The following is a 27,508-nucleotide window of genomic DNA, read 5'->3' on the forward strand; positions in this document are numbered from 1 at the left end:
AGCTCATTTCAATTGTTGGAGGAATGTGAATAATAGATTATACATATAAATAAAAAATTCAATGTATATGTATATATACATATACATATATATTGTATTTATCCGGGATATCTGAAAATCACTGGATGATAAATACTCTTAAAGATTCCTCTCATGATAAATACTCTTAAAGATTCTTCTCAATGTAGTAGTTAATAGTTTCGAATTAAAAGTCTTTTACAAGCTATTTTGTATTGTTCGAATCTCATTTGCGGAAAAACACATTTTTAATGGATCGTCATTTTGAAACTATCGATGCTTCGATATTTGCAATGAATAAAATATTAAATAATATATTTTATCTATCCGTAAAGTATCATCTAGTGATTTTAGGACAGCCTGTATATATACACATCACATGTAAACACATATATAGATATTGATAATAATTATTCTATACAATATGTAATATGTAATAGAAGAAAGAGAAAGAGGTAATAGGTACCAATGTCGGTACATTGATACACTACTATTATGTGAATGAAATAATAGGATTATCATGTATACAGAAATTCACTTATATTTTTTAGATTTACAGTAATTTTTATAAATCTACTTGGTACGGCGACCTATGTGTCATCTCCAATGCATGGTAAATGTAAGGAAAAGCCAGAATTAGTAAATTTTAATATGCTTAGTTTTGGCTAAGAATTTCATAGATGCTGTGCATGAATATAATTTTCTAATGAGTTATAATAAAATATATTGTAATTACATAAAACAATATTCTCTGTACACATAAGTAAATAATGTTATAACACATGGATTATATTGTAACAATATACTACATTCATTGATCTATTTATCCATTTCCTACGGCATATATTCTTTTCTGCCCTTTCAAAATCTCAGTTCGAAGTAAAATAACTCACAAAATCACAAATATGCATACATGTATAAAATAAAATAATTCTTATTTTATTTTATTATGATCATTATAAAATATATAAAATTAGTCAAAAGTACCGATAAATAATTTATCAATATAGAATAAGTACATAAAAATTCATATATTGAAACATGATTCATAAACAAAAGTTGTATTTTCAATACTACGTAGTTGTTTCACGAATCCATCATTAGGCCTGATACAACTTCTTGCTCTTTTCACTATATTATAAGCTTCGTCATATGATAATTTCATAATAATTATTAAATAAGCGATAACAATACTGGCAGAACGAGATACTCCAGCGTTACAATGCACAAGAATATTTTCTTTAAGATTCGTGTGTATGATATTAACACATTTTTTTATCGATGGCAATATATTCGATTCCGGCAAGTCTAACAAGTCACAGATATGATACTGAATGTCATCATATTTTTCGGAAAGGTTGACACCTATACTCAAAATATGTCGTATTTCATACTTTTTTAATATATCATTGCAAACCGCTGGATCTTGAGAACTGAGGTACAATCCTGGTATTATACTGGCTACATGCAAGTCAGGTTTTTCATCTACCACGAATGGCAGACTTTTTTCTAATTTCTTCACTTGACCATGTTCGATTTCATATTTGTTGCCAAACTGATCCGTTATCACTGTTTTACATGATTTTAACGACGATTTTTTTTTCGCGATAAGATCTCGTAAATCCATCGTGCAAAAATTAGTAAGTATTTATTATATAGATATTGACATTAGATATCAGGATGTCAAATACATTCGTTAAAAAAGATCATGTATTAACGTCATTATCTACCAAATGATACAATAGATTCTATTTTATACATTGAATAATATTTTTCAACTCTTGCAATTAACAGTTTTTTAACATATATTTTGTGTCATCTATTCTTTCAACTGCACTCCTTGTTCTTCCCACTGTAGTTCCTCCAATTGCGGTGTCTCTTCTTGCTCTTCTTCTAGTAATATGGTACAATGTCTCAATTCATCTAGATCATATTCTACATTCAATAGATGTAAGCCATTCGGTGGTACAGGTGTAATACAGGGATTCCAGTTATGATGGGAAGGAACTTGTAACATTACAGTGATATCTTTCTCTGTTATTTTTCCCAATCCTAATGCAATTAGAGCACCAATCATTCGTCTGACCTGAACAGAATGTAGTACTTATAATTTTTTTACATACAAAAATGTATTTATTTGCGAATAAAGTATTACCTGATTGTACAAGAAAGATCTTGCCTTGCATGTGAAATGAAAGTATGTAAAATGTTTAGACAGTGGATCAAAAGGCATTAAAGGCTGTGCCTCTTCCAAAGTAAAAGCTTGTAAAGCACGTACATAATGGATTTTGCGATCTGTTATTGCTTTCGCACTAAACGTAGTAAAATCTTTTGTTCCCATAAACAATTGTATACCACGTCTTGCTCTATCTATGTCAAAGTTGTATGATCTGAAAGATATGTCATAAACAAAGGGTTGATTCGATATCTTGAAAGATAAAAATTATAAAAATGAACGAATTTATTAGAATTTTTATATTTTATTGCTCAAATGTATCTAGTAAATTGTTATTTTTGTAATTTTCACCCGTTTCAAGATAAAGACTCAATCTCCAGGACAAAGGACATTAATTTTCACTTCATATAATTACCTTATATGATAAGTATGTATTGTTTCTGGTAGAGATATCCTTTGTTCTCCACATATTTTAGGTATCATAAATCTATATAAATATGTTCGAGATTTACATGCAAATCTTACATGAAAATTTTGTGTGACAGGTATACAATCCAGTAATCTATGAAAAGTATTATTTTAATAAATGTATTAACATTTAAAACTCAATTGCACCAATGTTAATTTGACTTTGAGCAAAGCTTAAAACTCTCTCTTTCTCTGTTTAAAGTTGACAGAAGAATAGAGAGAGAAAGTTTTAAGTCTCGCTTAAAGTTAAAATAACTTTGAAACAATCAGGACTAAGATGACTGTCTTTAAGAATTACCTAATGGTATGACCACATTTGGAAAAATAACGATTTACATATTTCTTTACATCTGAAGAATTATATATTATATTATATTTGTTTTCAAGCTCTACATGAGCAGTGTTGCCTAAAGCATGAACTCCAGCATCTGTTCTACAAAAATATACACTTCATATCATAAAAGATCGATGAGAATAATTTAATCTTTTCAACAAACATATAGAAAGCAAGAAAACATGCAAATTACAGTTTATATATATATATATTCATACATAGAACAATATTTTTGACAATGGGTAGAATGTTATAAGATCTTAAGTATATTAAGTAACGGAAGTTGATTACACAATACAAAAGCAATATGAAGCATAATAAACAGTCTACCTGCTAGAGAGACATAATGATGGAACAATTAGGCTTTTTGGTATGACGGTTCGCAGAGCAGTTTCTAAAGCACCCTGGATAGAATCTGTGTCTCGTACAAAACTGTTGGAACTCTGCCTTTGCAAACCCCTTTATAAAAGTACTTTGTTGAGTTACATGATAAAAAGAAATAAAAGATATACAGACTCAATACGCAAAACAAGATATACTCGTGAACGTCGTGCCCAAGTTTATAAAATAGAATAAAATATTTTATTACTTCTGCCTTGTTAAGAAGAGACTTGATTTATAAATATAAACTTAACCACGATTTATATATAGCGATAACTAGATAGTTATTAAACAAGTAATAACTCTCTAGTTATCGCTAAATCGCACTCAAAATCATAATAAATCTCACAGTTAAACGTCGCTCGCACTCGCACACGCTCATGCTATCCAATCAATAAGTTTATATATATACGTTTATATTAAAATATAAATATTGTATTATACCTGTACTGAGTACCAATGTACGAAAACTTAAGGAAATATCGTACCATAATTTTGTTTTGTACACATGAAAACAAGAGCAGAGAGAAACCTGAGAAAGACTATCTCGAAAAACCATCCCAGCATTTTTCACGTGGGCTCCAGTGGCCTCAAAGATGCTCAAAGATCTCGAAAGCCACCGTACACTCGCGACACCAACATCAATTTTATAAATTGATGTGAACTACGTTCACACTTTCGACACTGTTAATAAAATCGGGGTGGCACCCAGTTGGACCCGGCTCAATTGGACACGAGCCACTCACAGCGCTTGAGACTACAAAGCTCCTAAGCACCGATCGCTGTGATTGGTGGTGTCCAATCGAGACGTGGTCAATCGGGATCACCCCTAAAATCGTAGTGTCGATAAATAGATTTGATGCTAATTGTAGGAAACTGGGGGTCGATTCTGTATCTTCAAACAAGGTGAAAATTACAAAAGTGAGCAAATTTACTAGGTGTTGACCAATGAAATTATCAGTATTCTAGTAAATTCGCTCACTTTTGTAATTTTCACCTTGTTTGAAGATACAGAATCGACCCTCTGGTTAAGACTTCTGACGTTCTGACTTGCGGCTTATTGTAGAAGGCCTATTAAACACAATGCGAAGGAATAGCGATAGCGATAGGAATAACACGATTTCAACCTATCAGATATACTGGAATATACACTTTCTGATAGATTTAAATCCTATCAGAAAGTGTATATTCCTATCGCTATCGCTATTCGGGAAGGCTCCGATTGCACATATTGCATGTTGCACACATGCGTCGCTAATTGGCCAATTTAAAAATAAAATATTCTCATTGGTAAAGCAGTGAAAAATTATTAGGCACCAGCTGATATGAGTGGTGTGTGCAATCGGGATCCTCCCTCGCTATTCCTTCGCATTGTGTTTAAGGCTTTATTCACTGCGAGTACTGAAAATCTATAGTATACGCGACATGAACTATAGATTTTCAGTACTCGTAGTGAACAACGAAAAGCAGCCTAAATTTTTTGTTACAATTTTATTATTCGTAAACAATTTTCTAATAATCCTAATAAAATTGATAATGGAGATTTTTTAATTTTCTGATGAACAATTGGAGAATTGTAGAGATTTTTTCTAGATGGATTTTGGGATTTTTTTCTATAACACGTTGGCAACACTGAGTACCGGTTCTCGATTTCTCCAGATTTCTCTAACCTTCTCTCGTGCGCGGCAAATCGTCAAAACGATAATCGTCGATCGGCACGACGTTGGTCGTCGTTCTGTTTATTGTTTAACGCAGCGATCCATTTCCAGAGTGCTATCGGTCCCGTTCATATCGTTGACATTGAATGATAACGACTAATCCATTTCCCTCGGTCGCCGTGTAGCTTTTGCTGCACTTTTTCGTAAGCGAGACATCTGTTCGAAATGAAATAGATATTTATTTATTCAGCCCCTCGCGCTTTGAAGAAAAAAATAGGAACGAGAGGAAACGACGAGTGAACGCAGCTGAGCTGAGAAACATTCAACGAATTCATAGATACATATATCGAGACATATCTACGCTTCGACGGGAGGAAACGGAAAGCGATAAAATTGCGGAATGGTCGGACGAAGGGAAGGGGAAATGTAGGAGGTGCAATTAACAATAAGAGGCAATAAGAGGCGGACGGACTGTTGTTCTTTGCGGGGTACAGAGAGTACAGTCATTCTCAGCGACTCCAGCTGGTTACTGGTGACTACTTATACCCGCGAGCCGTGCGAGGTACGAGCGCGCAAATGTCAGACGGTTCGTGACGGCGGGAGGCGAGGAGTGGAAATGTGACCGGGTGCAGCCTCTCGGTGGAGTTTGAATTCCCTCAGCGAATCGCGTCTGACCGCGCGAATCGTGCACGATGGAGAATCAGCAGGTACGTGAAGAGAATTCTTGTGAAAGGACCTAAGTTGCCGAGTTCGATCAATCCAGTCTCGCTATGACTCATTCTGTTATTACGAGCGTGTGAGATGATTCTTTGTTCTTACACGCCCGCTTTATTTCCTCTTGTTCTTTCTTTTTGTAGGTGAGAGCGCTGTACGACTTCACGGGCGAGTCAGGAACGGCGGAGCTGTCAATCACTGCCGGTGAACTTTTGACTGTCATACGAGACAATGTGGGAGATGGCTGGTGTGAAGGATTTAATCAGAGTGGTCAATCGGGACTATTCCCAGCCGCGTATGTCCAAGTGGTGCAAGTTGAACAAGCTGCATCCTCCAGTACGTAAAATTACTCTTATTCGAAAGAATATACATATACGTGTTCATTGGTATCTGTTATTGTATTATCTATTTTTGTCGCATGTTAATACGGTATGATTATCTGAAAAAGATAAGTGATTACCTTTGGAAAAGTAGATAATGTCATTGATATCTATAATTGGATTGCTGTATTTATTGGTGCTTTCCAGCAAGAAATACAGCGTAATACAGTGACTTTGTTTAACATTGATAAATAATAAAGATGTAACTATTCACTGTAGGTGTTTTCCTAGAAGAACACAGTGTAACATTGTATTATTATTTGTCAATGTTAAACAAGATTAAAATGATACACTGTGTTAGAATGTGTCTTTGCTGCGGAAGACACTGTGTTGTGTCAGAGGATGGGCACAGTGGATTCAAAATCCATAGGCAACAATTGAATCAGAGCAGAATGATTTTCTCACACTTTTATGAGAACTAATGAATATTTATTACGAGAATAAAAATATTTTTACTTTATTCTCGTCTTTTGTTACTGAATATTTCAACGTGTTACACTGACTTTTGATAAACGGACTGCTCTTGAGTGTAAAGTCCTTCTGTAATTCAAATTGAGAGAGTTTTCGGCCTGCTCTCCTCTTCTTTTCGATCGAATTCTTTTAGATCCTTTCTTTATTTCTGCGTGTCCTTGCTAACAGTACACCTTCTATCAGCCTTCCCGATACTCATTTGAAGTAACATCACGCGCAGTATCATCGCGCTGTTTAATCGTCTAATTTTATCATCTTCTGAGTTTATTTTATTATTATGTTGCGTGAGCACAGTGCTCGTGACAACTATATATTATATGTATGTGTAGATGCTATGACATCGTCCCAACAAAGTTCAGGAGATTATTGGGATGATGACTGGGATGATGATTCCGAAGTTGGACAAACGCAGGCTTACGTTCCTCCTACGCAGCAACAACCACAGATATCACTGTCACAACAGAATAACGCTAATGACTATGGGGATCCAATGTCCATGCATACTATACATTCTGTGATACCAGAGAGACCTATACCCACTGTACCAAAGAAAAACAATAAGTTTTCTACATTAATCAAGTCGGGAGAAGATAGTTTTTTGCTGGGCGTCAAAGTGGTAACTGTGCCCGACAGTGAAAAAATCTTTATGGAAGAAGGAGAGGGTAATCGGTGCACATGGTTACCGACTGGGGAATCCTACAGTTGCGTTGTTACATCACCCAAAAAGGAATCCAAACTGAAGGGTCTCAAAAGTTTCATCGTCTACCAGTTAACTCCTACGGTAATAGGAAATCATCTTTTTCATTTATTTATTTTTTTATTTAAATATCTGTTCCTAATATTAATATTTATATCATAGTTCAATAATATACAAGTCTCAAGGAGGTACAAACATTTCGATTGGCTGCACGAACGCCTAGAAGAGAAATATTGCTTTATTCCAATCCCGCCTCTGCCTGATAAGCAGATATCAGGACGCTACGAGGACGCGTTTATTGAGCACCGGCGTACGCAATTACAGGAGTTCGTCGATTATGTCTGTCGACACCCCGTGTTGTCGCGTAGTCGTGTTTGGGAACATTTTATTACCTGCACGGACGAGAAGCGATGGAAGGCAGGAAAACGACAGGCAGAGAAGGATGAGCTACTAGGCGTGAATTACTTCAATGCTATTCAGTGTCCAGACACACCGCTGGACATCATAAAGATGGAGCTCCAAACAGATGCCTTTAATAGATTTATCAGTGGTTTGGATCCAGTGGTGAAGAACTTTATGGCTATGACGGTTGATCAAGCGAAGAAACATCAAGTATTGTACAAGAGAGAGTTTCAAAAGATCAGTCAATCGTTCACATCGCTCAGCCACGCTCTGGAGGCGGATGACAACGGTCGCGGTAAACTGACACGTGCATTGAAGGCGACCGGTGACGCTTACAACGATATCGGCAAGCTGTACGAGGAACAGCCAAAGTTCGATTGGGAACCGTTATCTGACAAGTTTCATATTTATCGCGGTATTATTAGCAATTTTCCCGACGTCACCAGCATTCATAAGGTATTTCGCAGAGTGTATTAATTAGCGTGTTATGTTTGAACAGATTAACTTTTCATACACCGTGTCTTATGTTCTTTCATAGAGCGCCATGCAAAAACGAAGGGATTGCGAGCGACTGGTCAGCGAGCATAAAATGGAACCACAACAATTACGTGATCTTTCCCATCGAACTGATGTGATAGCTCGTGCTCTGATCGCCGAGGAGATTCATTTCCAGACGGAACGGGAAGTGCATGTAAATAAGGCCGTAAGGACGCATCTAACGGAACAAATCGCCTTCTATCAAAAGATAGTCGATAAATTGCGGGAGGCGTTAAATACATTCGACGAATGATACTCATAATTGCCACGAATCTGCCTAAGTAACATAATCCTGCCGCTTTAAGGCCGACATCAGTGCTAGCAAAAAGATATCCAATTAAAACAAGAAAATGCAATTTCAGTGAAATATGTACATATATATTAGGCCATGTTATTTGAGTCGGAACAGTCAGAACTGAACAGTTAAACTGGACAATAATTGATATCAAAACAGCTGTGCATAGCCCCCAAGTATTTATGAAGTGATTAAGAAATCGTGTTAAAATTCGGTATATGGCTGAAATTGATAAATTACACGATGATCATTGATACATTTTAAGCAATTGTAATATATTTTACGTTGACATTAATTTTGTAATATTCAGAGTTCACTGCACTTTGATATTTTTGAAATTGGTCTTTCAAAATTTTAATTCTATTCGAATAAAAATTTCTAATATTGTAATAAATAAACAAATGAGCCAAGCAAGACTAGCGCTAATAATTATAATTATTTCTCTCAAATTAATTAAATATTGTACAAGTTCAAACGTTTCGATCTTGATATTTTTCTATTTCTTCGAATATTTTCTTATGATGTTATACAGACTTGAATTTTTATACGGTCTGTTACTCGACTTTATAAAATCACAAAATATCATGTGTATTGCAACTTGAATTATTATGATTGTAATAATACTTTGTAATTAAAAATATTCACATATCCGTGCTGTGCAACATTAAAAGTTGATAATCTGATTGTGTATTTTCGTTGATTCATGTTTTGTCCATTAACATGAAGCAATTGAGAAATAGCAGCACACGAAGTTGCTCGTAATATTTTGTACTAGACTCACATAACACACACACACACACACTTATTATTTTTAAATAAAATAATTAAAATCAAAAGAAATAATTATATAACATATATATATATATGGATATATGTATATATGTATGTATACAAAATGTCCAGTAAAGATTGTAACAACGTTAAAAGGATAAATTCTTGAGATCATTTTAAGATATATAATAATACAAAAATGTCGATTTATTTAATTATACTAAATATATATAACTTATATAATTAACTAATATAATAGTATATATATATGTATTAACTAATAGTTATATAATAGTTTTTGAATTATAAGAGAGACCACTTAAGTTAGCGAATCATATTGTTTAAAGTTCACGCGTTTTGCATTGTACAACACCTGAACGCGCGAACTTTAAACGATATGTTTCGCCAATTTTCAATATTTATAATTTAAAAAACAACGAACAAATAAGGGCTAATGAGAGTTTTTTACGCGGTTGTTAGTGCGAAAATAAAAATCGTTTATTGTCGCAATATAATATAGATTAGTTACGCATAAACGTTTCGGCCTGCTTTCGAGCCATCATCAGTATGCCTAAACGTATAATGTAAATTCTCACTTCTTCATGGCAAGACGGTAGAGTGGCAACTCAATCCTCTTATTCAATTGGCAATGGTTGACCATTCCAGTGGCAACGAATAATATAAAAATCTGTGTAGATATCGAAATCGAAGTTTATAATTTAAAAGCTGTTGTAGTTTTGATTTCTTGGTATTAGAATTTTCGTCTCAAAATAATCTCGAGAATTTATTTTCTTAAACGTTGTTGTTGGTCTTTATCAGACACTCTGTATACAATAATTGCTCGAAATATTTTAGTCGTAATATAAAATCAGAATTATTTAATGAGCAGCTAAATATATATGATGCATTGTGAAAAGTCTGCTTTGTAAGATTTTAATGTTTACCATACTTAACGTTTATTATTTTCCTCCGCAAGATGCAAAAATAATTCATTCTGTTGTGGTGAAGATTAAATTGTTTATCGCATATAAATGAGAAACGAAAGATGAATTATCTGTGCGTAATGTTTCTGTAGGATATTCTAAAAGCAGCTGTTTTATATGTACGTTTAACAAAACGTATTATTATTTGTATGTTATTGTGACACAAACTTCTATATTTTTAAAAATAAGAAATACGCATATAGAGAAAAATAACAAAATATAAGACACGCTACATTCTTGTTATCGCATTTAAATAAAATGTACAAATAACAGAGCTTATATGTGTATACATAAGTACCACATACCAATTTTTATAAACGATCTATAACAGTTTATAACGATTATCAGCGAGAAAATTATCATTCCTTCTTTCGGAAAGGAGTTCTAATAAATGGCTATATTGAGTCAAGAATCAAATATCATTTATTATTTTATCACATTCTCAATTATCTACCATATAAACAATGTTCGTACCGTTTCCTATCATTGCCGCGCCTTTTTAAATTGAATTTCATTAACAAAATATTTCTTGGTGTATTAGCAAGAACTTATCACTTCTAAATGTGATTAACACGATATATTATCTGTATAAATGTAAGAGTCAACAGAAATTTAAAAACTTCAATCATCATCGAAAGAAAAATTGTGCTTGCCAACGGCGTAGTATACACGCGTGAAAGACTAAAGTCGTATAAAGAGGAAATAACAGATCCACTTGTAGCTACCCCAGTTCATTGGTGATGGAAATAGCAGTCTTTCTAAAGTACTTCACGTGTATATTGCATGCGACATTCTTTTCCTTTTCTAATTATATAAGCAATTCGTACAAAAAATAGCGTCCTGCTTTGTGCAATCACATGATCACGCACAATTGTCAATTAAATAAGATCACATAGACAAAAGTAAATTGCACATTTAATGCGCTGTTCGCTGTAGTACTTAATTCTCTATCTCTCAAAATATGCAGTATATCAATCGTTAATCTTTCGTAAGGCCAATCATTCTTATCGAAAAGAATAGCTTTTCACTTTCATCGGAAAAAATCAGCAACGGAAAATAACATTCTCAAAAGAGTAGTGTTTCAGGTAACATTTTTAAAGTAAGATTTACTCTCCCCCCTTTCTGTGTATCTTCCATTTTCTCAAATACACGCTCTCTCAGACATAGGCCTCAATGTGTAAAGAGAACATATGCTATATTACAGAGTCAAAGCTTTCAAGTCGCAGAGCCCGACAGAACAGTGAGACGCGTAACATCGCCGCCGAATCGAGCGTATAACGAAGAGATAATAAGCTGTCGCCATCCAACATCACCAAAAGGACATCGTAAACATTGGCACATTTTAAATTATTTTATCTTTCTGATTATTCTCTTTACGGCGCCAAGTGCGCGACGGCAACGGCGCACGAATCGTCTCAATTATCATATTTACCCCTATTACAGTATAGAGAGTTTCTTCTGTACTTTGTAACTTCTTTGCGATAATAAGACGGCAAAATTCGTCTCCGGGACACGATCACCGAATGAATTCCCTTGTATGTTTGTGTTTTCTAGCGTTAACGATCGCAAGCCTTGTGTACAATGAGAAAAATACAGTAGGAAGATATTAGTGTTGGGCATTAACGCACCGCGTTAATGTTACAAATACGGTGCGACGCTCGCTTTTCTAGATAATGTTTGAAATGTTTCGATAATAATGATATACGCGCAGATGCCAAAGGACCTGCGGCTAAGGAGAACCTTCGACATCGTCCTGCACATCACGCTATATACTTCTATCGTTCTCGCTCTCGCTCTATGCACACAGCAGTCAGATTGGCCTTTACATACTTTTAGTTTTTTATACATAACGCTATATACTTCTATCGTTCTCGTTCTCGCTCTCGCTCTATGCACACAGCAGTCAGATTGGCCTTTACATACTTTTAGTTTTTTTTTTTTAGATAAGATTTTACTAACAATTCGTTCTCGTCACTACTTAGAATCAGCTTATCTTTACATCACATTTACAGTATTCCTGCCGATATGTGTTTGTTCACGTGGCACGGTACTTTGAATACAAGCTAAAGTTCCGGTTTTGAGATCCCCATTTTTTTCACATTTTTTTCTATTTTTCTTTAGAATTTTCATCAGAGCCATCACAACGCGTTTATTAGCGTAAAACGAATGTTTTCTAGCGAATCTCTCTTATTAGATGACATGATGTTGATTACACGCGAAGCACTTTAGCACTGAAATTGAATTGAACGCAGGGGTGTTTATTCGAACGACTATTACTGCACGGTTAAAATAACATTCTATCTACTGAGCTACTGTACTGATAAGAGACGGACGTATAACACATCCGCGACAATTTTTAATCCTTCGCACACACTAACGTGTAACGTGCATTGCGGATCGCTGTACGTAAGTCTTTTATAAGTACGTCCACTTGAGCACTTGAAATATCTAAGAGCCTTAATCAAAGAAACTTATATCTTGCGCAATGCAACTGATATTCGAACACGTCTTGTGATAAGCACCTACTAAAGTTTCTACTAATGGCACGTATGGTAATGTACCATCATCATGTCATCCAAGGCACTTCAGAAGTCAATTTACACAATGAAAGACACCAATAATATAGTTCGGTGAGTCAGCGTACCGAAGTACTTGGAGAAGCGTATAATTAACGGTAATTATAGCAGTAATCATAAACGTCATTCACTTATGCGCTTTATCGCATATATCAGGTAAAGTTACTCTACGGCCGTGCTCTAGTGTCCGTCGTTATTTCGAGTTTAGGGCTGCGATCGAGAACATGAGACTTGACGCAAAGTAGTAAAAAGTACGAGGTCTAATCACAAACTTTTTCAATTGGTGTTTCGATTATTATTCCTTCCTTTTCCGCTATAAAAAAAAGGCTACGTTCAAAAACCGAAACGCTAAGATCTCCCAAATAGATAAGATTCACTACGGAGAGATGTTCTCCAACGCATCCCCAAAGTGATCGCATCGCGATCACACATTCTTCTCTCTATAATTCTCTATAGTACCCCTTTACATCGAGAAGTGCCCGCTGTACGGACGGATACCTAACATGATAATGCCAAGAGATTATTATATAGCTTAATTCGAAGAGAAAGAGAGAATATACTATAATAACGGAGATGTTCGCTCGATAAAGTGCAATTAGCGTTCTTTTTTTTGTTTTTCTCTTTTACATCTTTCGATGCTCGGATCTTTTAACGAGAGCCACGTGTTTCAAGTGTTCTAAATCTTCCAACTAACTATAAAACGCAGAAATCGCTAGTCGGTTTCTGAATTTACTCGTGGATATGTTTCGCAAAGGATAGTTCAGCTTTGCGATTAAACAGTGGTTAACATTGTTCGGCTGCGTGCCTCAGCATATACACACTTGTGTCCCAATTTACTAAATTTAATTATGATATTCATTCCAGCAATCAATCGCATTTCCACAAAGGGACACGCGACCAAAATATATTTTGATTAAGGCGTGGTTTTTACGAGCTTTATGAATTTACTTTAATAACAGCACGAAATTTTCGTTTGAACTCGAATTATAACACTGTACATATATTTATATTTCGTGCAAAAAAGAATTAAGATTCTCTACCAGTCTTGATATGAATTCGGTAAAATTACACTAGTCTGCAAATTTACACTTTGGAATCATTGTCTGAACGAATGTAACTATTTCCTGTAATTTTCTAGATGCTCAACACAAATACATTTTCCACATTTGATCACCACGTCATAATTTAAAAAAAAAAATGGCGCAAAAACAATGATTTTAAGGGTTTTTATGATGTTACAACAGCAAATTTTTTTTTTCTAAATTTTATTAATATCACATTAAAGTATTTTACTTTTAGCTTTAAAATGCATTTTATTTCGTTTCGATATGATTTTTCATTTTCGAGATACAATAATTTGAAAATATTGTATTTTCAATCAATTTCATAAATTTTTTTTATTTTGTATGATCCGATTATATTATATAATCAAAAGCACTTATTTTTCACATAATCAATTACTTTCTGCAGTATTCAAATGGGATAAAGAACCTTTTTCATGTATTACTTGACAAAAAATCTATTTTCAAATTGCTATATCTCGAAAGCGAAAAATTACATCGAAACAAAATGCATTTTTATTAAAGTTAAAAGTTGGTATTTTCACATGGCATTAATAAAATTTAGAAAAAAAATTTACTACTGGCTACAAAATCATGGAAGCACTCAAGATTATCATTTTTTTTTTACCTTTTTAATACCATTTTTCTCAAAACTATAACGTGATACACCAAATTTGAAAAACGGATTTAGCTAGCAAGAATACATTGATAACACTAGTCTACAATAAAATATTGTTAAAACAACTAAAACTGTTTTAACAATATTTTATTGCAGACTAGTGTTATCATCGCGCAAAGAGAATATTTTTTTACTGTATTTCTGCTGACATCACGCGAAAATAATAAAGACACATAAACAAGTCAGAGGGTCATTAAGTAACATTTTTCTTTATCTCTCATCGATTCACATATATTAACGAGATAAACACTCGCGTTGTATATAAATCGGTACTAGGAATGAATTGCACTTTCGAGCCGATTTCCTTCTTGTGTCTTAAAAATAAAACGATACAAGCGTAAAAATAATTAGCTCGGTTTTCCATTGTCTGTCTAGCATGCCTTTACAGTATACTTTATAAACGTGGCACTTTCAATGTTTAAAAAATAATATATTACTATATTTTTATAAGTGATATTTTTTGTTAATAACAAAATAATTGTAAAAAGTGTATATGAACTAAGTCAGTAATATACAAGTATCAAAATGTCATAGTATGTGGTTAAATCAAGGCAAATAACAGAGCAACTAATACCTTTATGCGTATACGAAAATAATTAAGATCACGATATGATAGTAACATTACGGAATTGTTCCTCATGTCATCTTAAAATCAGGCACGCAAGATAGTCTATGTGAGTTTAGATGTGTATTTGTGCATTATGTACACCTTACGTTCTGTAGAAATAGAAGTAGTAATGCAATATATATATTAATGTTAGCAGAATAATGTACATATACGTTTTTAAGTTTCAAGCTAGCTTAGCGGATCCCGTTCAGGGCCTCATATTAATATAGTAATATCACTACGTATATGTTAAAAGAGAGGAGTATACATACAGGATACGTATTACATAAAATAGTACATTGTACAAGTGTCTGTGTAAGCATTTACATAAGCGGGGCCATGTCTCAGTTATCACAAAAAAATACAGAAACACGTGTTAATAAAAGAAGATAAAAAAAAGATAGAGAGAAAGAGAGAGTGAGAGTGAGAGAGAGAGACAAAGAAACAGATCAGGCTACGTCTCTGTGCACTAAGCGACCTCTCGACATCGTCTGCGTTTTGGTATTAAGTTTTTGCATATCATCGACTTGTGTAAGTAGAAAGGAAACATTCTCTATCGTACCGAAGTGTATGTTACGGCGTGCGAGGATCGAATTACATAGGAACCGTAGTATGGAATCATATTCGTCCCAGGTCTAATGATACAGGTCTCTAGATTGCACAGAATTGTATCAAACAGCCGCGCTACTTATTACACCGAATTTTATAAAATATAAAAACTTGTCGTTGTACTGTTCGCGTAATGCATATATTTATATGTATATATACTTCTATATAATATATATAGAACAGATTCGATCTAACAAAGTGTGCAGGCATGATCGCGACACACAATCTTCAAGTCTTATCTCTAAAGATGTAACCGCCTCTTATTCTGTCAGATCGATGCGAAACGTATTCAGCGAACTGCTACGAGCTATTGCTTATGCGTGTAACACAGGAAACGTCGTAAATCATAAGAATAAAGCCTGCGAACGTAACTGCCGTACTGCTATAGAAGAGGGTACAAATCGTATTGTATCGCATGGACCAGCCAAAGCGAATTGTAGTTTACGCCTTTCGATAGTAATTGTGTTTTTGCATGTACATGTATACGTGTATATGTACGCGTCACTGGCGCGAAGCAAATTGGCTCTAATCTATCCCCATCGCTCCCGTAGCTTGAAAGGGACAGCTACGTCGCGTAGTACGTTGCCTTTCGCGTATTCTTATTGCGCGCGTGATTCTAACGGTGCCTAAAGCTCAGCTCTTCTTATGCTTCCGTTGCTTCCTAAGTTGCGACACAAGTTGTCTTAAAAGAGAGCGGACAGAGCGGACAGTGCGTGTGTTGCTCCACAGTTTGAAGCGTTTGTTGCACATGTATAGCGGAGGCAAGTAGTCGGCGGGAGTGACTGGAATGGAGTGAGAAGTGAGATTCGTAAACATCAGGCTTGACATGGTGAGCAACGACTCGCGTTTGCTTCAATTGCTGAGATTACTCGAGGGCGGTGGCGACGGCCCCGTGTGCTGGTTGTAGCTAACCTGCGATTGCTCTCGATATTGCATGGGGTTGCCGCTGGAGGGGCCGATCGAGCCTGTACTCTCTTGTTGCTGTTGTTGCTGGCCACTGTTTAGCGCCAACCGTTGCATCTGACGTATAACCGTGGCTGCATGGTACGCTTGCTGCAATCATGACATAAGAAGAACATTCCTATAGCGCTTGGTGGGTAAAAATACATAGACAATTAATAGCATGTTAATTAACCGGCAAAACCAACCTTCCATCTTGATTTGGCAAAGTTCTTTTTAAGTTGTTCAGATACAGTACCATGAATATTCTTATTGCTAGCGGCGTTGCCGGAAATCCTGAAAATATTATATTGTGTTCATGCTATGAATGTTCAATTAGTAAGGTGTATGTTTGTATTTAAATTTAAAAAAATGAAAGTATTTCGAAATAATGTATGATAACAAATACAGTGTATCATATAGGATGTCATTTATTAATTGTCAATGAGTCTGTCATCCTGTTATGTTTGTCATTTTGCTAAATTATTTTAAATCATTGGATTACAGAAGCAAATAATTATTCATTAACAAATATGATAATTGAATTACTAAATTTTTCAAATATAAACGAATAGTAAGTGCTTAAAAAAATGTATCTATCACTACTTACTTAATTCATATATATTTCAATTTCATTTCATGAACAAATAAGTTCTTGTAATATTTGTGCAATTTTAAGATATAGATATATTAAAATTTACATTTAAAGCTTTCTTTGCATATTCTTGCTGTTTACGTTTGCAAAATAACTCGGTTATTGCAGAATTTTATTACTACTACATTAATATGCACAAATATGCAAAATAAATTCTTTCAGTAATTTTCATTCTGAAATGATTCTAAAGGTTCTTACCAGGGATGCGCAAGAGCCTGTTTGCAAGTGTAACGTTCTTCAACATTGACGCACATCAGCTTTCCAATGAAATCCTTTGCAGAAGCACTGATATCATCCCAATATGGCGAATCAAATTCAAATTCACCTACGATAATCTAGTTAGTTTTTTGTTATGGAATATGCAAGTTTATTATAATTATATCAATCAGATATTTATTCCAGAAACATATTTATATAAATATTTGCGCGGAAGATAGTATTTTAAATCAAACAAATATTTTAGTATCTAAAAATTATTTACTATTATGTACTGTATACTTTTATTTTTAGATACTCGTAATTTAAAATGTTAATATTATACAATTCTTTACTCATTAATACAAAAATATCTGTCGTACAGAATATCTAAGATCTACCTTAAAGATGCAATTTCAAATTGATTTAATATTTTACGAATCCAATTAGTTTAAGCTTCTCTTAAAAGATTATTGATCATAAAAGTAGCGATTATAAATCGCATCAGATCTTATCGCGAACTGTCGCTTAAAAATTCATTTAGTTACCTCTCAGAATTTGTGCGAACAGATTGGCGTCATTCTCGTCGTAAAACGGAGGATATCCACACAGGAGAATGTACGAAATAACTCCTATACTCCACACATCCACTGCTTTGCCATATGGTTTCTGCGCTAGAACTTCGGGTGCTGCGGATCATCGAAATAATGCACGTTTGATCATCGATGCTTGAAATCCGTTCTCTATTTTTTTCTTTTCTCTCTCCTCGTTCTCTCAATAACTCACCGACATATCCTGGCGTACCGCAAGCAGTCGCCATAATCCCAGAATCTTCCATCTTCGATAGGCCGAAATCGCTGATCATAATTTTGCTGTCCTCGTCCGGGCTATAATATAAGAGATTCTCCGGTTTGAGATCTCTGTGAACAACACCTTGTTCGTGCATATAGTCTACCGCCTCGAGCACTTGTCTTATTAAACCAGATGCATCCTTTTCTGTGTATGAGCCCTTTTCGACAATCCTATCGAATAGTTCACCACCAGTGACCCTAATATGATTTGAAACATTCACCATTTCAATATCTCGGATGCCTTCGGTATTATTATATCAAAGAATAATAGAAAATTACGCATTACTCACAACTCCATAACTAAGTAGACTTTGTGCTTGTCCTCGAACGTCTCCAGCAATTGAACGATATTAGGGTGGGTTAGCCTGGAATAATATCATGTTTTCTTTTTCTAATTTAAAGCCGTTATGTATTACGTATACAACGAGAATTGATTCAATGATTTTTAATATGTCATATATTAAAATAATCTGCACTCTGTATGATAATTGAGTAAAAATCAATTTTATTGAACTTTGTATTGTGCTATTATACGTTTCTCTGTAAAAGAGCGCAAGATAAAAATAAGATAAAAGTTAATCAGAGAAGAGACTTTTTGAAAGATAAGAACAACTTACTTTCCATTATAAATATTTATAATAAATTATAGCAGCATTATGTATATTTGTATGTTGAGAAGGACCAATATGCACAGAAGTTATAATTTAATAATAAGAATCTCTCAATCTCGTCTAGTAAATTGAACACTTAAATTGGAAAACAGTTCTTTTTACTATTGTCAAATATTAAAATATTGAATATAAATTCCTCTTTTTTCGAGGTACAGATACAAGTATTCACTATATTCACTATTATTAAAAAATATACTCAATCCAAATAACTTATTTATACATAAATATATTCGTTATTATAATTGTAATATTTACATATATAATTAACAATCTTGAACTCGCAAAATAATAAAATCGTAATAAACTTGTACATGATAAATAACATTAAGTAGCAATGCAAAGCAGCTTAATGTTTAACTGCATAATATATTAATAAAACATGCTTCAATATTTGCTAAAATTATATCTTGGCACACAGATTGTTAATTAAATACAGACAATCACATCCACGTAAAGATAACTATTTACAAAGTATTATTCAATAGCAACAAAGCAATATCTATCAAATATGTACAAGGATCTGAAAAATATAAGGGATTGTTCATTGCAATTGTGTTATATAAATGAAAATGTCAACGTAACAATTTAATTTCTATGTAGTAAATATACATGAGAAGAAAGAAGTCTCTTTCTAAATTACAATTATTTCGTAATGAGTCTATACAGCGACAACCTTTGCTCAACTTTAGCTTATCCTACATTGTTTTCTCATGAAGCTCGAATATTTCATTATCTCTTGTACATATTTTATGTTATATTACCTTGAGAAAATGTATTCATTATTAAATACGTTCGCTAGCTCGTTAAGATACAAACTTCTGTATGCAACATAATTGATCAAATCTTTCGCATATCAAATCACTAAGAACACTAGAACAGCATCGTATCGAATGAGTCAGCACGTGGATATGTGCAAGTTTTTTTATAGATGGAATATATATATGAGCGTGAAGTATTTATGTTATTATATAAGATGGTTTTTCTTCATAAAACGTTACGCGTTTATCCTGATTTACATGTAGTAATCTACTTATGATAGCTATAGAACTTACAATAGATAATCTGATAAGTAAACAAGTAGTATTAAAAATGCAGCAATGTATAACACGTTCTTTACAAAATTGCCTATAATTAAATTTAGTAGTACAATCGTAATAACTTGTAATTTTATATCAACCAATAAAAAAGAAAGATTCTTCCGATTCATTAAGCAATATTTACGTATAAGATAGAAAACGAAAACAATACGTTTCCAAATAAATAAAAGAATTAAATATTTCAACTTGCCATTCGTTTGATAAACAATTAAATAAATACGAATATGTATATTCTTTTTTTTTAATTTTTACACATTATTAATTATTATATAGTAAACAAATTGTTATGTCAATATTTTATTTTTCTAAGTAATAAAAATTGATCAATATTTACAAATTTATATATACCTATAATATGATTGTTCGTAGTAATCAGGATATATTTGATTTGTTCTTTTACAATATTCGTTACGTTATTTCTTTGAAAGAAAACGCGTTTTATAATATATAAAATAACACAGTTTTGGATTGAAATCTAAAAAGTATTGTAATATAATCTTATTTATTCTTTTAATATGTTATATGTACAAATCTTTTTCTACATATTTTCTATTTTCGTATAACTTTTTATACTGTGAATATATAAACAAAATTATATACTATAAAATGTACAAACAAAATATTTAAAAGCATAATTGAAATAAATTCTAACTTTTCCGCATGCCTGCGATATGATAAACGTTGCGCATATAAATTACACTGTCGTGTCATCATAACATAAATAATATATCTTTGTTATCGATGTCATTGTAAACGCACTCTTCATTCTGAATGAAATTTTTATCTGATACTATATGATGGTTAAGTCTCTCTAGACTCTTATCGTGCAAATCAGATTTCACTCTGTGATAATAGCAGTATGTATTATCTAACGGCTGTCGTCGAATTTATTTACTATCAATTTATATTGTGTTTTTACTTGAAAAGTCATTCATTTTTTTACAACGTGATTATAAGCTCACATAGAATTTGCATGTGCAGTTGGATAAACAGAGTATTTACATTTCCCTTTCTTTCCAGATAATTTTGTACAGAAGAAAAATGCTACAAAGTGCTTTATTTTATACATTAGCACGACGAGCATTCTGACAAAGCTCCTTGCAGCAAAATTGATCTCTTCCGCGTAAAATTATCTCAAGAAACGTGGGACGTGCAAATTCTCCTTTTATCTATTCACTGTAGATTCTCGCTTAGCGAAAGGTGGCAAGTACAAGGATACCAAAACTGTGTTTAACGCTACGTCGTGATGAACGTGCACAAGTCGTGCACATTGTGTCTTTATATAGAGATAACAATACATAATCTGAAATGTAAAAATGTATGGCATATCGTCGAGTGATACAGAATATATACTGCGAGCGGTATAGGTAGCTGGTGCCCATACTCTGGGGCCCGCACTTACCATCTCTTTTCGCCACTACTATCCGACTTGAGCGATCCGCCACCACTCTGTGGTGTCGCACTTTCACTGAACCTACGAAGTATAATAAAAATACCATACACAATTACATAATATTACATCGGGAGCAGCTGATCGCTTACGAGGTTTTTCTGACTTTATATTCTTTACCATTGACGAACTCCATTCTCCCTGCGTGATGTATAGAAGATGGATTTGTGTAATATAAATTGATGTATATAGTTATACAAACACGGTGCAGCAGAGTTAGTGTTGCGTTGTCGCGAAAGGCAAGTGGTAGCGGTATGAAAATAGATGTATCTTTACCTTCGACACACCTATTATCAATGTGTGCGATCGATATTATTGAATTTCCATGTATGCATGCAATATTTTTTCGCGAAATTTAAAATATAAACTTTGATACACTTATTTATAAAACATGTATAAATTGAATTTTTTATGTAAGTTTCACATCCATTATATTTAAGAGAAAACTTTGTCGTTATAAATGTATGCATATTTTGTGGTTTCTCGATGTTGGTGCGTTTAACATGATGTATAGAGCAAGTTTTCAGTTATAAAACTCCGAGTATGTGTATGATATACATATGTATGATGTAGCACCTTGTATTCCTACAGTGTTGATCAATAAATGATAACATAACGATACAACAGGATTCTTAAGCATTGATTTTTCTTTGCAATTACTGTTAATTCTTTTAGCACGTCTCGATTTAGCTGATATGTAAGTCGCAACAAAATAAAATAGAGCGACAGAAAGAGTTCAATGCTAATAAACACCGGAAAGTACCACTTTAACACGTAGCCAGCCAAAGTGTTAAAAAAGACATTGTAAATACATATATCCATAAGGATAAAGAATTGTAAAAGAAGACTTCTGAGTCAGCATTATGTCTGATATACGTTTAACAGCATCGAGACAATATATAGCTTATGTACGAGACACATTATTTGCATACAACATCAAAGAATAATAGAAGGACAGACGACAGCCATCAGAGCTCACTCCCAAATACCATGTCACAGCGCTCCTCGGAAACAAAAAAACTTTCCGAGAGCATGTTACGTGTGAATTGAGTTATAACACCATAATAACATCGTATAAATGAGAAAGCAAAATGATTGGTTAGCTTATATAGATTAAAGCCATTATACTTTTCCCATATGATTAATGATAACAAAACAGATATCGAACAATTTACGATTTTCAAAATAATCTTCCAAGAAAGCAAAAGTCGATAATACCTTTTAGCTTTACACTTGCGATGCCATGATATGTGAATCTATCTGATATACTCAAAGCTACAAGGGTAGGAGGGAATGATACTCAAAGAATAGTATGATTCTTATGAGGTAAAGAATGTTTGTTAGAGAGAAGCATGCGTATAAGTATATCGAAGTCGATTCCAGCGATAATAGAACTGGTACTTAAATTACTCAATTGTCATGTTTTCTAAATATCTAAATATCAAGGAGCAGCTATATACCACAAACAAGGAGTTTACAGTACTGGTAAACAAAAAATTTTTCTACTAAAAATACATATGGCCCAGCTCTCAGAATCGCTTTGCGCCTTACCTTCGCAGAACTTTGATTTCATTCTCTAACGAATCTTCCTTGCCCTTTAGTGCCTTTTTGTCGATGATCTTTACAGCAAACATTTGACCCGGCTTCTCTTTGCTTTCCGCCAATCTCACTTCAGAGAATGCTCCCCTAAACAGAGGAAAATACAATATTTTAGCATAATAGGTGTAAAGTAAATTTGCTTACAATTAGAGACCCTATATGTGTGTTGTATTTTTGAGGTAGTATTATTCATTTATGGCATTAAACTGTAGTTTGTTTTCTTTAAACGTATACAAACATATAGTTTTAGTCAGTTATAAACTGGCCTTTACATACACGTGCAGCAAATAATAAATTCTGACACAAATGCCATGAAATATATGTCTAAGCGTTACTGCAGATGTATTTTGAAAAGTATACGGAATGCATCCAAAAAAAGTATATCTAAAAAAATTAGAAAAAACATTTTGCTGACATTTTATATTTTCACGTTTTTTTCAATAAACGAGTGTTTCAGAAACATGAATAAATAAAATATGATTTTATAATTTCAACACTGTTTGTGAGCATCTTAATAAAAAATAATCTATCTTTATAAATAAATATACAAGTTAAACCTTCCTCTTTAGAAAACAAGCTCTTACAAAAATATTGTTACAACTAAATAACAAAAAATAAGATTCAATAATTTTTAACCTTTTTTTATTTTTATATTTTTACAATTAAAAAAAATATTCGATTATATTAATTTCAATTTAAATAAATCAATATATTCATCTAAAAATTTACGAAAATTATAGTAGCGTTATGTGTACATGACATAAAAACTGGACGTTCGATGTTCTCAATTCAATATTAAATGTTCGTTATATTGCAATGTATTGCCAAACTATTATATAAATGGCACGATAATTGACAAATAGTATTGATAGATTTCATTATAGAAATATATGTATATCAACGATTCTAGCGTTCTAAACATTTTTTGAAAAAATACAGATATAGATAACGCTCAATGTATACAAAACAAGGAAGAAAACTTGATGGTATTCAGCGCACTTGTCCAAATTGATCTCAATCTCAGTCAACAATCTTAAGTATTTAGTTGAAAAGCTCTGCAACAGAATGGAATTGTAATTTTATTCTTTTAGCTACAAGAAAAAAAGATTGGAAAAATTAAGAAACACATAAAACAATATGTATAATAATGATGAGGTAAGAGATATATAAATTTTTGTTGTGAGGGCTTTTAAGAGCTCGTAAATCCGATGCGCGCGATGTAACACTAAGATAGAAATTCCAGCTGATGACACGTTTAAGAAAGCAATTTCAAAGTGTCGTTATGGACGCACATACATTAGATTTTAATGCGATTTAATGCATACTAAGCGTTATTCGAAAACATCTTTCATAAGCGATATCGCAAAAGAAAGAAAAATACGCAAAAATCGTTGGTCACAGGAAAAAGCAATTCGTGATTCGCAAAAGAAAGTTATGACGTATTAGTGAATTCATTGATACGAAAAAAAAAGAAGAGATTAAATCGCGAACACTGCCATTTAGCACGCGCCTCGAAACTGGAAGACGCGTGTCGAAGGCCAAGGCATACGTCTATTGTAGAATGTCCAAAAGTCACCGGATGTCTTTTCAACCGTCGGTTCTTTAGTCAATTTAAGATCAATTTCTCTTTGACAAAAACGTTGAAAATATCAATCAATTTTCAGTATTGGTATTCTGATTTTTTTTACAAGATCGTCTGCAATGGAGCGTTAGGTGAAAGTTCTATAAAAATAAAAGCCTCTCAAGATCATATACACAGAAAAATACATACTGTACGCAAATGTTAATTGTTTCAAGTATTTCAAAAATTCACACATCTGCAAATCTGTTATAAGTTCGACAAGTTCACAAACACTTTATTCAAAATATATTGTGAAAATCCTAATTTACATTATTTCAATCAAGATTATTAAATTAAAACAAAATCGATTTGCTTATTATATAAAGTTGCTTCTTCACTCAATTTTATAATATTCTTCAAAAAAAAATAAATTCTTGTTTTGAGTACACATTAATAAGTTTTTCTAAATTTGTAATAAGTATATTTTAAGATAATTATCAAAGAAAATATTCTTTATCAAATAAACTTTTAAAAGAAAAAAAAGTAAATTGAGTAACCTTTTCTTAGCAATAGAATAATATTTTTCTATATATGTGTAGCAATAAAATAAGATTTTCTCATTAATCCTCTTTTTTTTTCGTGAAGCTCGACTTCACGAGAAACTCTTCGTCTTGAATCATTAATTCTATTTAAGAAAAAGCTATTGAAACCTGACGTTTTCATTTAGAAATCAATTTCCGAATCGCGATCGAAAAAGCTGCGGTTAAAGGAACACGCGACAACCTACAGGGACATCCCGTATTCATATATGTCACACGAATTTCGTCGGATTTAGGACGGGCGAGAGATCATCCTGGGAATCCTGAGATATCACACGAGATGCATGTTCACATCACGTTTCTGCAACCGAAAAGAAATGTATGCGCGCAGGAACGAGGAAAGAATAATATCGCGCGTGGTTTTCAAACGACGCTCTCATTTTTATTACCAAACAGGTTTGCCTATGGTCGTACATTTGCAAATTAGAACCGGTCTATATCTCTCTCCTTGAATTATGCTGATAGTTATTCATGCTCTTCGACATGGGAAGTTGTTTTGTGTGTACATTTTAAATTTCTTAATTTGGACTGACTCTCTAAAAAGCAAAAATTTATTTTTGAAAAAAGTAAGATTTTACTTTCCTTTTTATAACGCTGTATTCTCTAAATTCTTTGGAGTAAATCTCATTCAAAGGCCAGTCCATAGATCGTTCTTATTTTAAAATCATCTTAAATAATGTCTTAAAATGCAAATCACGGATCTTATGACTTATCTCAAGACTTAAGATCGTTTTAAATATAAGAACTGACTATGAATACCGACCTTCTCGAATGAGATACATTCCAAAGAATTTAGAGTACAGTGTTATAAAAAAAAATGTGAATGTGTACATTCTTCCGTCCCCTTTAGCCGCAGTTACATAACTGTTCTCATCAGTTCTCATAAGCAATCTGTTACACAGAGGAATCCGGGATGTCACGCATACGCGTGGCAAGCCACGAAAGTGTTAAAGCTAACGCTTAATCGATCTTGCAAAAGATATAACGCGCAGATATACATTTCGCCTTCCCTTATCGTGCAATCCGCTATGTTATCATCCAAACAAATGCAGAAACGTAATAAAGTAGAAATAACATTATATAACTTGGATTTTCATCGACGAAAGAGAATTTATCATAAATGTGTACAATATACGCATACATGAGAGCAGATAGGCGTTTTATCTTTATCGGAAATGTAAGCGCGTAAGAAAATATCAGGGACTTTACATTTGTTTGTCGTAACGTTTCGCATATCTCACGGACGTGGAATGACGTGTTTTCCAGAGTAAAATGCGAGATTGAGATCTTGGTATGTTATGAGCTCTTTAATAAACGTAAATGGCGATTAAGCCGGAAATTGGATATCCGTTGAAGCCACTATATCAAATTAATCTGGGAAAGGAAGGTGTTTTTATCCGTGACGTTTAATCCGCTAAATTCCTAAGCCTCGCAATCTCGTGAAACATCGCAGTGCGATAATCACTCCGACGATTAAATTCCCACTAAAGGGGGGCTGCTGAGCCGTTTTACTACAAAGGAGAAACATGTGTTAGAAACGTGTTTTCCTTCGGCTCCGCATCAAGTGCCTCGACGGGTGAGGGGGTGGATCCTCGATGGAGGAGGGGGCGCGTACGTCTGTACGTCAGACGGGACAGGCGAGGGATCGGGGACGATAACTTACGTTCCCAGCAGGTCCTTTAGGATGTACTTGTCCTCGACGGAGGGCGATCGGTCGTCCTTCCCATCCTTCTTGATCTTTTTATTCGTGTCCTTCTTCCCAAAGAGCGGCATCTTGATCTCGTTTCCCTGGATCTCGCGTGTATATAGGTATATGTATGTACAACACAACGTATAATTCTGTAGGCGCGCAACCGTATATATATATATATATCTGTCACAAACGTCACACACTGTGTATTGGGGAGGAAATATCTTACTTATGTTAGGTCCCGCGGTACCTCACATTCGTGGCTCGCCACTAATTAATGCCTGAAGGTGTCCAAAGGAGCGTGTACGACCGATCGGCGATCGGGACGGCCGGATGATCGCGACTCGTCGTCGTCCTCCGGCGCACTGGGAGGAATTACCGCCG

The 27,508-nt window shown here is 33.8% G+C and overlaps 4 protein-coding genes across 7 annotated transcripts; 1 reads left to right on the forward strand and 3 right to left on the reverse strand.

The window, feature by feature from the left end:
- Positions 1-1,045: 1,045 nt before the first annotated feature.
- Positions 1,046-1,782, reverse strand: LOC108760635 (dual specificity protein phosphatase 19). The gene has a single exon (XM_018506691.1). The coding sequence runs from the start codon at positions 1,643-1,645 to the stop codon at positions 1,046-1,048; it is 600 nt and encodes a 199-aa protein (XP_018362193.1). The 5' UTR covers positions 1,646-1,782.
- Positions 1,783-1,801: 19 nt separating this feature from the next.
- LOC108760753 (tRNA pseudouridine synthase A) lies at positions 1,802-3,983 on the reverse strand. 2 transcript variants are annotated; one of them, XM_018506876.1, is made up of 6 exons: positions 3,866-3,983; positions 3,327-3,455; positions 2,961-3,095; positions 2,610-2,756; positions 2,174-2,408; positions 1,802-2,104 (listed from the first exon to the last, which is right to left on the reverse strand). In XM_018506876.1, exons 1-6 carry the CDS (start codon positions 3,934-3,936, stop codon positions 1,838-1,840), a joined length of 984 nt encoding a protein of 327 aa, XP_018362378.1. In that variant the 5' UTR covers positions 3,937-3,983; the 3' UTR covers positions 1,802-1,837. The 2 variants fall into 2 exon arrangements, with proteins under 2 accessions (XP_018362378.1, XP_018362379.1); XM_018506877.1 differs by having other exon boundaries at positions 3,822-3,948.
- Positions 3,984-5,041: 1,058 nt separating this feature from the next.
- Positions 5,042-8,843, forward strand: SH3PX1 (sorting nexin 33-like protein SH3PX1). The gene is made up of 5 exons (XM_018506874.1): positions 5,042-5,742; positions 5,893-6,085; positions 6,930-7,381; positions 7,460-8,155; positions 8,238-8,843. The coding sequence occupies exons 1-5, from the start codon at positions 5,728-5,730 to the stop codon at positions 8,487-8,489; spliced, it is 1,608 nt and encodes a 535-aa protein (XP_018362376.1). The 5' UTR covers positions 5,042-5,727; the 3' UTR covers positions 8,490-8,843.
- A 7,451-nt stretch (positions 8,844-16,294) lies between these two features.
- Positions 16,295-27,502, reverse strand: CaMKI (Calcium/calmodulin-dependent protein kinase I). 3 transcript variants are annotated; one of them, XM_018507084.1, is made up of 10 exons: positions 27,354-27,502; positions 27,098-27,273; positions 23,227-23,361; positions 21,628-21,699; positions 18,748-18,822; positions 18,393-18,655; positions 18,155-18,295; positions 17,610-17,736; positions 16,966-17,053; positions 16,295-16,870 (listed from the first exon to the last, which is right to left on the reverse strand). In XM_018507084.1, the coding sequence occupies exons 2-10, from the start codon at positions 27,205-27,207 to the stop codon at positions 16,670-16,672; spliced, it is 1,212 nt and encodes a 403-aa protein (XP_018362586.1). In that variant the 5' UTR covers positions 27,208-27,273; positions 27,354-27,502; the 3' UTR covers positions 16,295-16,669. The 3 variants fall into 3 exon arrangements, with proteins under 3 accessions (XP_018362586.1, XP_018362585.1, XP_018362587.1); XM_018507083.1 differs by having other exon boundaries at positions 27,098-27,502; XM_018507085.1 differs by lacking the exon at positions 21,628-21,699 and having other exon boundaries at positions 27,098-27,502.
- Between the last annotated feature and the right edge of the window lie 6 nt (positions 27,503-27,508).

This window comes from Trachymyrmex cornetzi, unplaced genomic scaffold, assembly GCF_001594075.2.
Source record: "Trachymyrmex cornetzi isolate Tcor2-1 unplaced genomic scaffold, Tcor1.1 scaffold23, whole genome shotgun sequence".
NCBI lineage: Eukaryota > Metazoa > Arthropoda > Insecta > Hymenoptera > Formicidae > Trachymyrmex > Trachymyrmex cornetzi.

Bases quoted from the DNA above. Each gene is read 5' to 3' on its own strand.
- SH3PX1 (XM_018506874.1), top strand. The intron at 6,086-6,929 runs GTACGTAAAATT...ATGTATGTGTAG, and splicing joins TGAACAAGCTGCATCCTCCA to ATGCTATGACATCGTCCCAA. The intron at 8,156-8,237 runs GTATTTCGCAGA...GTTCTTTCATAG, and splicing joins ACGTCACCAGCATTCATAAG to AGCGCCATGCAAAAACGAAG.
- LOC108760635 (XM_018506691.1), bottom strand. From the start codon at position 1,645: ATGGATTTACGAGATCTTATCGCGAAAAAAAAATCGTCGTTAAAATCA.
- LOC108760753 (XM_018506876.1), bottom strand. From the start codon at position 3,936: ATGGTTTTTCGAGATAGTCTTTCTCAGGTTTCTCTCTGCTCTTGTTTT. The intron at 2,409-2,609 runs GTAATTATATGA...CATATCTTTCAG, and splicing joins ATACATACTTATCATATAAG to ATCATACAACTTTGACATAG. The intron at 2,105-2,173 runs GTAATACTTTAT...CATTCTGTTCAG, and splicing joins GATCTTTCTTGTACAATCAG to GTCAGACGAATGATTGGTGC.
- CaMKI (XM_018507084.1), bottom strand. From the start codon at position 27,207: ATGCCGCTCTTTGGGAAGAAGGACACGAATAAAAAGATCAAGAAGGAT. The intron at 23,362-27,097 runs GTAAGTTATCGT...TCCTCTGTTTAG, and splicing joins CTAAAGGACCTGCTGGGAAC to GGGAGCATTCTCTGAAGTGA. The intron at 16,871-16,965 runs GTTGGTTTTGCC...TCATGATTGCAG, and splicing joins TTGCCAAATCAAGATGGAAG to CAAGCGTACCATGCAGCCAC.